At 45.9% G+C, this 10,338-nt stretch overlaps 2 protein-coding genes across 3 annotated transcripts in view; one reads left to right on the forward strand and one right to left on the reverse strand.

Annotated features, from left to right (window-relative positions):
- LOC103592902 (cytochrome b ascorbate-dependent protein 3) overlaps positions 1–5,552 on the reverse strand; it is a 9,977-nt gene extending 4,425 nt beyond the window's left edge. The window contains exons 1-6 of one of the 2 annotated variants that reach the window (XM_008575781.1): positions 5,502–5,552; positions 5,199–5,369; positions 4,008–4,121; positions 3,512–3,618; positions 2,448–2,646; positions 963–1,171 (exon numbers count right to left, since the gene is read on the reverse strand). In XM_008575781.1, the coding sequence (XP_008574003.1) occupies positions 963–1,171; positions 2,448–2,631 (393 nt within the window). In that variant the 5' untranslated portion in view covers positions 2,632–2,646; positions 3,512–3,618; positions 4,008–4,121; positions 5,199–5,369; positions 5,502–5,552. Of the gene's footprint in view, positions 1–962; positions 1,172–2,447; positions 2,647–3,511; positions 3,619–4,007; positions 4,122–5,198 lie in introns of both variants that reach the window. The other variant, XM_008575780.1, reaches the window with a different exon arrangement.
- Positions 5,553–5,832: 280 nt separating this feature from the next.
- TMEM138 (transmembrane protein 138) overlaps positions 5,833–10,338 on the forward strand; it is a 7,008-nt gene continuing 2,502 nt past the window's right edge. The window contains exons 1-3 of the mRNA XM_008575782.1: positions 5,833–6,186; positions 8,407–8,674; positions 9,890–10,061. Coding sequence (XP_008574004.1) covers positions 8,547–8,674; positions 9,890–10,061 — 300 coding nt within the window. The 5' untranslated portion in view covers positions 5,833–6,186; positions 8,407–8,546. The remainder of the gene's footprint in view (positions 6,187–8,406; positions 8,675–9,889; positions 10,062–10,338) is intronic.

The following is a 10,338-nucleotide window of genomic DNA, read 5'->3' on the forward strand; positions in this document are numbered from 1 at the left end:
TTTTAAAAAAAAAAAAAAAGAAAGATGAGACATGGTAAGATAACAAAAACACAAGCTTGGAGCAGAATTACAAACCCAGGTCTTGTATTCTCAACCCTATACCAGTATTTCCAACCACTGGTTACAACAATTTAATGGGTTGTCAAATCAATTTAGTTTATCATGACCAGAAATTTTAAAGATTTCAGCATAGAACAGAAAATTAGCCAAGAACATGTAGAGAGTAAACATTATTTCATGATATTTTTCAGTTATATGTGTATATATGTACTAGGTCACAATGTAAAACATATGTCTTAATGTGAGATACTTCAAAAATGTATGAAAATCATTGATCTAATATTGCCTCCCAGGGAAAAAATAAGCAGATTAATTAATTTTTTTTTTTTTTTAAAGATGACCGGTAAGGGGATCTTAACCCTTGACTTGGTGTTGTCAGCACCACGCTCAGCCAGTGAGCGAACCGGCCATCCCTATATGGGATCCGAACCCGGGGCCTTGGTGTTATCAGCACCGCACTCTCCCGAGTGAGCCACGGGCCGGCCCGTCTCTGCTTCTTTCCAGTCCTTGCTCACAAAACTCCTCACAGTACAGGACTGACATCAGAATAAGGCACCACTTCTAGAATTGCTTCTGGTTCACAGAAAGGTGAACCAGAGTGGGGAAGTACAAGGAGACGGCTGGTTAGAGCCAACATGGAATGTACTATGACAAAGTAAGCACAGTGGGCTCTGGGACAACAGATGGGCAATGTGATGGGTAAAATGAACGGTAAGTTGAAAAGCCACCAACCTCCCACAGCCCTTTAAACTGCTGATTCTACAGGACATGCCCTGCAAGGCCCTCCCCAGGCAATGAGCAGGGGAATATTTTGGTGCTGATGCAAGTGAAGCCCCAGCCAGAGCCCATGGCTGCCAGACCTGGCAGCAGGAACCCAGAAGAGGAGGGTGGAGAGAACCCACCTGGCAGGCAAAGAGGAGGACGGTGGTGATGCCCAGCCAGCTGTGCAGGGAGTAGAGGTTGCTGACACTTGCATGGTTGTGAAATTTAAAGACAGCAACCAGCCCCACAACACTGAAGACGAAGGCCATCAGGTGCAGGGCTGCGTGGAGGAGTTTCCAGGGCAGCTTGGGCCCCAGCCACGACTGGGGCAGGCGGTACACCAGCGACGCTGCAGGAGAGAGCAGTCCAGAGGCTCGGCCTCTTCCCCTTGTGCTCACCCACACATCAGGGGAATTACCCCAAGACAATCCCACACTGCCGCCCAACAAGGAAGAAGGAAATGTTAGGACACTGGTATCAACTCCTCAGCATCTTCTATCCTCCTATCGTCTTTCGGATAACAGCCATGAAGGGAGGAGACAAGGGCCAGTTAAAGAGAGAAGCAGGTTTCTTGGACCTGCCATTCTGTCATTACGATAAATGCAGCTGCATGTTGCAGGCTAAAAAGCACTGTCACATTCATTACTTCATCACACTCTGTTCTCACAACTGAGGTTAGTTATCAAGAACACAGGCATTAAAGTCAGATGACCTAGATCCAAATCTAGGCTCTGCCTCTTAGCTGTTTCCTCATCTGTAAAATGCGGATGACAATTGAGCCCACCTCACAAGCTTGTTATAGGACCAAAATACTATGACAAATGTGAGATGCACGTGGTAAGCTGCTATTATCAATGTCATCATTATTCCTATTTTACAAGTGGGAAAAATGAGGCTCACCTGGGCTCCAAGGCACAGATTTTAATGTATAGGACAAAGATGGGTCCAGGAAGGGCTGGCCTGTGGCTCACTCAGGAAAGTGTGGTGCTGATAACACCAAGGCCATGGGTTCGGATCCCTATAGAGGGCTGGCTGGTTCGCTCACTGGGTGGGCGTGGTGCTGACAACACCAAGTCAAGGGTTAAGATCCCTGTACCAGTCATCTTTAAAAAAAAAAGAAAAGATGGGTCCAGGAAGAGTAAGCAAGGGCCTAACTCTACCATGAGAGGCTTCAACCTCCTGTTCCCTGGAGCAGAGGAGGACAAATTATAGCTCACATGCCAAATGTAGCCTCCCACTTATTTTTTTAAATAAAGTTTTACTGGAACACGGCCATGCTCATATGTTTAGGTGTTGTCTGTGGTTGCTCTCACAATACAATGGTAGAGTTGAATGTAGTTGCAACATACATCACATGGCTTACAAAGCCCAAAATACTTATCTGGCCCTTTACAGAAAAAGTTGGCCGACCCTTGTCCTAGAGTACCTGTGAAGCTGCCCTTCTCAGATGCCCCCATTCTTACCACTTCTTCTCCCAAATGACAGCTAAGCCCAGTGACAGACCAACTCACCCTAACCCTACAACCCCAAATGCAACATTGACAAAGGCCAGCCTTGGAGATGGAAAGCACTGCCCCATCCAGGCCTGGACCATATCACACCTCCCACACCTCCCTCTTACTCACCAGCTCCATAGAGTACTACCATGCCAGCAACCATGAGCACCGGGTGCCAGTTGAACGTGTAGATACTGCCATCCCAGGAAAAGCCACCACGCCAGTGCTGCATCCAACAGATGGTGAAGAGAATGCACAGCGAGCCCAGGGACCCCAGCGCCAGGCAGGACAGGTAAAACCATCCTGAAGCCATTCTGATCAATCACTCCTAGAAGAAGCCCACATGTCCCCAATGGTTCGGGTCCACCCACACACTGGCTGAGTGAGGTAACACTGACCTCACTCTTGGCCCATGGGATGGAATCTTCTTACTTCAGTTCCCCTACCATCAGCCTGGGCACCACCCCATGAGGCCTCAATGGCTGGGTGGGCCTGATCTCTGGTTATGGCCAATAAGTGAAGGCCCAGCCCAGCTTCTGGTAGTGCACAGAGCAGCGAGCTCAGGGCTATGGCTGGCCCTGGAGAGGGTCTTCTCAGCTGCGGCCAAATGACAAAGCTCTGGGCCCAGAGCCCTGGGATTAGTCTCCCCTCACTAGACCAGAAAGTCAGTAAGTTTTCCTTCCCCAGATGGTGAATACTGTGGGGCTAATCCTCACTAAGGATGTAAGATCAGGCCTTCACTCCAGAGTCCCCACACTCCACATCTTGAATTGGGTGATACCCTTCAGCTGCCTCCAGGCCTGAGACTTCTGCTTTCTCTTCCTCTGGGGAAAGTCCAGAGGAAAAAAGAGGAAGCAAGAACTCACGGTCTACAAAGCAAAAAGTTTATTTTGAGATTTCCAGGTGTACTTGATAAACTCCAAAACCAACTCTGGTTTCAGGCATGGCAAATGCCTAAACCTCTGAGCGGCTACTCTTAAAAGCCAGGAAAGTGGGCAGAACTACAGGACTACCCCTGCTTTCAGCTACTATGTAGGAAGCATGGGCCCAGGCCTCAAGACAGTCACCCTGTTCCATGGACTCACACCAAGAAGGCAACAATGTGGCTTCTTGCAGTTGAGATCCCTCACTCTGAACCAGCTACCAGACAGAAGAAATAGCCAATAACTTCCAAAAAACACTTGATTCCTTACTTTTACACTTAGTGGTAGGCTGACAGAGTGGTGGCTTAGGCTCCAATTCTTACAAACTGGGCACCTTGAGCAAATCACTTAACATTTGCAGCATTCGGTGTTCTCATCTGAAAGAGAGGCATAGATAGCAATAATAATACTATTTACTGAACACTGAATAGCATAAGCACTGGAACCTTACACACATGATCCCGCTGACTCCTCTTGACAAACCTGTGAGGAATATCATCCCTATTTTATACATGAGGAAACTAAGCCCAGAAAGATTAAGTTACTAGCATTAGGACCCAGTAAGCGGAAAAAGAGTTTCAAACCTTTGTCTGTTTGGCTTCAAGGCTCATGCTCTTTCCTTGACCACAGGTTGTCAGAAGGTCAAGTGAGAAAATGTATGTAAGGACATTGTGGGGAGTCAAGCATTATACTCTTAGTTACTGCTGTGACAGCATTTCATCCTAGCTACTAACAAAAACATGAAACTCATGGTCCCTGTACCTACCCAGGCCTCTCAGTGGTCCCGATTCCATGCCATGCCAGCTATTCCCATGCCAGGCGTCTACCTAACCAGGAAGAGACACTGGGCAAAAATCTCTGAGAAAGAAAGGTCGGAGGGCTGTGGGAAAAAAAACAAGCTTCAATGAGGTTGACAGGAGAAAATTATGCCGCTAGCTTCTGAGAAGCATTGCGACTCAAGTACTGAGCTCAGAGATCTGTTACCCAGCCTCGGAGCTGCCCCCTCAATTTCTGCAAGGTCAGAAAGTCTGGGGTCATCAGACATTCAGTTAAAACACCCACCACCCCCAGTGAAAAGTTAAGTCAGCATTAAGGAGCTCTTGGTCTATAGTCTCCACCCATCTGACAATACCCACAACTTTTTTTCCTTTGTAAAAAGAAAAAGCTAAGTAAATATAATCCAAAAGGGATTGGATCCGCACTCCTAGAAGAGGTCCTAAACTACTGCTCTGTGACACACTTAGAATAGACAATGGAGAAACTTCCCTGACAGAAGGCTGTAAAGTTATACTGCTCTGCTCAAGAGTACACAGGTAAGCCCTCCCTCCCCCTGAAATAGAGAGCAAAAGTAGGGGAAAGGAAGAACACAGTGAAAACTGCAATGCAAATGCTCAGAATATCCTCTCACTTGTGCTAAGAGAGCAGGCTGGGCTATGATTTCAGGATGTGCTCACCACAGTTTAGTCTCCCGCTCTGCCCTCACTTCTGTAAAGTGCCAGTAAATATTTTAGACTTTGCAGGTGATATGGTCTCTCTCACAACTATGTCACTAACTCTGCTGACCTAGCACAAGTGCAGCCATATACAGTCTCTCAACAAATGAGCATGGCTGTGTTCCAACAAAACTCTACATATAGACACTGAAATGTGACTTTCATATAATTTTCACATCACAAAATATTATCCTTTTCATTTTATCATTTGAACAGTCAAAAATCATTCAGGCAGGCCAGATTTGGCCTGTAGGTGGTAGTTTGTTGCCCCAAACAAGGCAAGTGACTTTGCCAAGGTGAGTGGCAGAACTGGTACAGGAATTCAGGTCCACTCCCTCTCAGCTCCGAGGATTGCTTATTTCCAATGGTAGCTTCTGTAAAGTCAGGACTCAAGAGTGAAGGGTCTAATATTCCAGCCAGGAGGTAGGTAAGCAAGGTCCTCCTTAACACGAGTGATTACAGACCTTTCGACTGTGCTCGGGTCTGGCTAAGAACAGTTCCAGGCACCCGGGGGTCAATCCCTCACCCCTCTGCTGGGCGCCTGGTCCCAGCTAACACTGGGTGAAAATCCGGGCGAGGGGCTCCACCTGCTTTCTGCGCCTTCCGAAGAGCTTCCGTGCCTTTACAACCACCACCTGTGGAAGGAAGGGCGCGGAGAATGGTGTCCATTTCCTAAAAGACAAAACTGAGGTCGAGCGAAGCGAGGTGGTAGCGGAACCAGCACTGGAACCCAGGACCCTGAACTCCCAGCCCGGACTCTCTCTCACCCCTGACCACAGTGGGACACAGCGGATACGGGGTCTCCGACACCTGCCTTTCACCACCCGGCGCCGGACCTGCCGCTCCCGAGGTTCCTGGGAGCTGGGGAACAGACTGCGAGCCACCGCTCCCGGCTCGCACCGCCAACCCGGAGTCGAGCGCTGCGAGCCGCCTCGTTCTTATAGGCTCGAAGCACTTCCGGTCGCGCGCGAGGCAGCCTGGGAAATGAAGTCCGGAGTCCCGGGCTCGCCTCCGCCCAGCGCGCCGAAGAGCCGGTCCCCCAACTCCGGTTCTTTCGCGGGCGTTCCTTCCTCAATCCAGGGGTCAGGGACCAGGAGCGCTGCGACGCGTCTGCCCTGGCCTCTGGCCCCCATCCTGAGAAAGCAGAAATGTTCAGGTTGACACGAAGTCTCCAGCCCGCGGCAAGCCCTCAGCAAGGCCGGCGCGGCATGGGCGGGAGGCCTTGATGAGCGGGCGGCGACGCTGAGAGGGCCAGCAGCAGGGCGGGCCCAAGCAAGCAATGGCCCAAACATGGCGCCCGGGCCGGCCGTAGCGCGGGAGAGAAAGCCGAGGACAATCCGGCCCACACGCCTCTTGCGGAGCCCGCGTCCGCCATCTACTTCCGGAATGTAAAGCCGGTTTCCGGAAGCTAGCATGGTGTCCCCATGACAACCGACCTGGGGTCTCTCTGAGGTGAGTGGTTGATGAGGAGTGGGCACAGTGACCAGAAGTCACAATGTTTGTTGTTATTGCTTTGGGTTTGGGTTTTATGCCAAGGCAACCCCACTTTAAGTGGATTGGGAAGGGTGAGGAAAACTGCTCTGGGGACAAAGGGAGGGCGGCAGAGAGCAGTGGATTCCCGTGCGACTCACACTGCCCTAAGGGGGAGGCATGAGCGTCCTTCACCTGGAGAGAGCGGCGGGCGTTTCTGTAGAACGGCCCCTCACAGCGGCCCTCGGGGCGGCCTGGGAAGCAGTGCTTAAGAGCAGCGGTTTGGCGTCACATCTAGTTAGCAATGCTGGCTCTGCTCACTTGCGACCTGGAGGAAGGACTTGAACTCTGACTCTATGTACTTGCCTGTAGAATGGGGGTAATTCTTTCCCATCTTGCAGAGTTGTTGCGAGGATTAGAGGAAATTAACTCGGCTGACAAGTTTATTATGGTGCTGGTTCCTAATGATGGCAGTCGGTATTATTATTATTATTATTATTATTATTATTATTATTATTATTATTATTATTATTATTATTATTATTATTATTATTATTATTATTATTATTATTATTATTATTATTATTATTATTATTATTATTATTATTATTATTATTATTATTATTATTATTATTATTATTATTATTATTATTATTATTATTATTATTATTATTATTATTATTATTATTATTATTATTATTATTATTATTATTATTATTATTATTATTATTATTATTATTATTATTATTATTATTATTATTATTATTATTATTATTATTATTATTATTATTATTATTATTATTATTATTATTATTATTATTATTATTATTATTATTATTATTATTATTATTATTATTATTATTATTATTATTATTATTATTATTATTATTATTATTATTATTATTATTATTTTAAAGATGACCGGTAAGGGGATCTTAACCCTTGACTTGGTGTTGTCAGCACCACGCTCTCCCAAGTGAGCGAATCGGCCATCCCTACATAGGATCCAAACCCGTGGCCTTGGTGTTATCAGCACCCCACTCTCCGGAGTGAGCCACGGGCCGGCTCTTGTCGGTTTTATTTAATGAATGGGGAGCCCGGGCTCAGAGAAACCAGGGTCGGTCGTACATCCAGCAAGGTGAGACTTCGCCATCAACTGAGATGGAGCACGTGCCTTCATCTCTCAGAGCCTGTGTGTAAAATGGGGATTATATGCATGATAATGGCTGCTTCTCAAGATGGTTGTAGGATTCAGTAAAGTTACAGATATGAAAAGTTTGTAAATTTTCAGACAGTTCACAGATGCTAACGTACTCATTCTCCAACACTTCAAAGCATTTTGAACTTTGTTTATAGATTTGATCCAGCTGCAGGGTCACAGAACACCCCCAAGGCAATTCGTGGGTCTTGGAATATATGAAAATAAAGGCCCAGCTCCCCTTACCTGGTGACACTGTGTTGCTACCATAACTTTGAACTTTACAGGACTAACCTTGAACTTGGCTTTACAGGAGAGCACTATTTCCTCTCAGTTTTTCCTGCCTATACCACCTCCCACTTCTGTGCTGACATTTTTCCCACCAGATACATGTCAGCCTGTCAGTTATGTAAGAGGCAGCTTACTGCAGTAGTTAAGAGACTAGACTTTGGACCCAGACTGCCTAGATCTGAATCTTACTAGCTCTGCCACTTACTAGCTATGTGACCTTGGACAAATTATTTTACCTTTCTGGGCCTCAGTTTTCTCATCTGTAAAATGGAGAAAATAATGTATCTTCTACCTCATGAAATTATTGTGAGGTTTAAATAATGCCAGTGCTTAAAACAGTCCCTGGCACATTGTAAGTGATACATACACTGCTGCTGCTATTGTTATTTTGGTTTGGGTTTTATGCCAAAGCTATTGCTGCTAATTTTTATTATTACTATAAACTACTACTATGTGACCAGGCAGTCAGTCACTCTTCTCTGTAGTACCACTAGATTCCTTTGGTAAGAAAGAGCACTGTATTTAGAAGGTTCCAGGCATGGAGAAAGGTTTGAGAGGAAGGGTCCCTAGAGTGACTAGTTGGGGTTTTGGGGTTGCTGGTTTTGTTCACTAACATATCTCAAGCACTTGAAATGGTGCCAGGCACACCATTCCTCAGTAAGTGTTTGTTGTATTAATGAATTTCTAAACTTGCTTCCTTTTTTCCCCAACAGGCCTTTGCCTTAGAGCAAGGGAAACAGCTCTGATTCAGAGGAACTAGACACCTCTCCCACAGTGCTGGGAAGAGAACCAGGAGTTGTTTTCTCTGGAACTGTGGAATGTGCCCTTGAGGACCCAAGAAAGAAGAAGGAAGATGCTTCAGACCAGTAACTACAGCCTGGTGCTCTCCCTGCAGTTCCTGCTGCTTTCCTATGACCTCTTTGTCAATTCCTTCTCAGAACTGCTCCGAATGGCTCCGGTCATCCAGCTGGTGCTCTTCATGTGAGTTCAGTGGGTGGGTTTAGAAAGCTGAACCCAAGCAGTCTGAAGGCCCTGACAGTAGTGATTTAGCATTTTTAAGTTATTAATAAAGAAATATCAGGGAGAATAAAATTAAACGTTGTGCTGTGTTCCTCATGGCACACAGACATGGTCAGAAATCCTGTTTTATATGCTTCTAAGAAGAGTTGGGGATAAGGAGACCAGTTCACATAGGAAGTTAGGTCAGACTGCTGACTGTCATTTTCTCCATCTGTGAGTAGAAATATTGTCTTTGCCATGAAAGAGGACTACAAAATAGGATTACAGGGCAATAATATTAATAATATGTATGAATCCGTAGGACAGAAGTTGTTGGCATTTAGCTTCCAAAATGATTTATAGATTCCATGAGGCATTTTCTAAGCTGAAAACCACAGTCCTGGACATGGTCTTCCTTCATTCAACAGTATTCTTTGGCCCGCCAGACAGTGTTCTAGTTGCAGTGGTAACCCTGACAAGTTTCTACTTTCATGAGGTTTCCATTGAAAGACAGGTGACTTTGGCTGGAGAGAGACAATGACTACCTGAAGAAAAATAAGATAATCTTGAATAGTGATGTCATACAATGAATATTAAGTAGCTGGGGTAGGGAGGGGAGAGCTACTTTAGGGAGCAGGGTTAAAGGAAAGTCTGAAGGGGGATATATGAATTGGACTTGAATGGCGTGAAGGCACTGGCCCTGCAGAGATCAAAGGAAGTGCATTGTTGTCTTGCTAGATGAAATTGCCTGACAGGACCAGGTTATTTGACAGATAGGGCTGGCATTTTCTGGACATAGGAAGGAAACTAGCTTCTTGAAAGTACATAGTAGGTTTATTGAGTTAAGAGTGTCAGAGCAGGAAAACTTTGTCTGTGGACTGCAACTCAACTGATGTCATGTGGGTCCCAAAGCCCATGCTGTCTCTGTGAGGGTTTCAGATGACCTTATCACAGGGAAGTACAGATTATAAGGTGTCCCTCAGGACTTAGGGCTGGCTCTTGGGTCCTGACGCAGGCCTTCATTCGGCCATATTTGTTTTATGTGTCCGCAGCATCCAGGATATTGCAGTCCTCTTCAACATCATCATCATTATCACAGGGAAGTACAGATTATATGGTGTCCCTCAGGACTTAGGGCCAGCTCTTGGGTCCTGACGCAGGCCTTCATTCGGCCGTATTTGTTTTATGTGTCCGCAGCATCCAGGATATTGCAGTCCTCTTCAACATCATCATCATTTTCCTCATGTTCTTCAACACCTTCGTCTTCCAGGCTGGCCTGGTCAATCTCCTGTTCCATAAATTCAAAGGAACCATCATCCTGACGGCTGTGTACTTAGCCCTCAGCATCTCCCTTCATGTCTGGGTCATGGTAAGAGTAAAGCTCTGAATTCTTGAATCTTTAAAGAACTAGGAATATATTTTCTCTGGGAACCCAGCATCATTCTTTTACATCTTACAGAATCCTTGATAGGAATCAAGTGAAATGGTCAAGTGGTCCTGGCTAGAGCACTAGGCATGTGAGAGTTTCATAAGACAATTTTGCCTAAACTTATGTGTTGAAGAATAGCCTTATCTAAGAGTCAAGAGACTTCTCTGGAACATTCAGCTCACTTTTGCCTTAAACAGAGCTAAAACAGCAAGTCGAA

This window comes from Galeopterus variegatus, unplaced genomic scaffold (assembly GCF_000696425.1).
Source record: "Galeopterus variegatus unplaced genomic scaffold, G_variegatus-3.0.2 Scaffold1239, whole genome shotgun sequence".
Classification (NCBI taxonomy): Eukaryota; Metazoa; Chordata; class Mammalia; order Dermoptera; family Cynocephalidae; genus Galeopterus; species Galeopterus variegatus.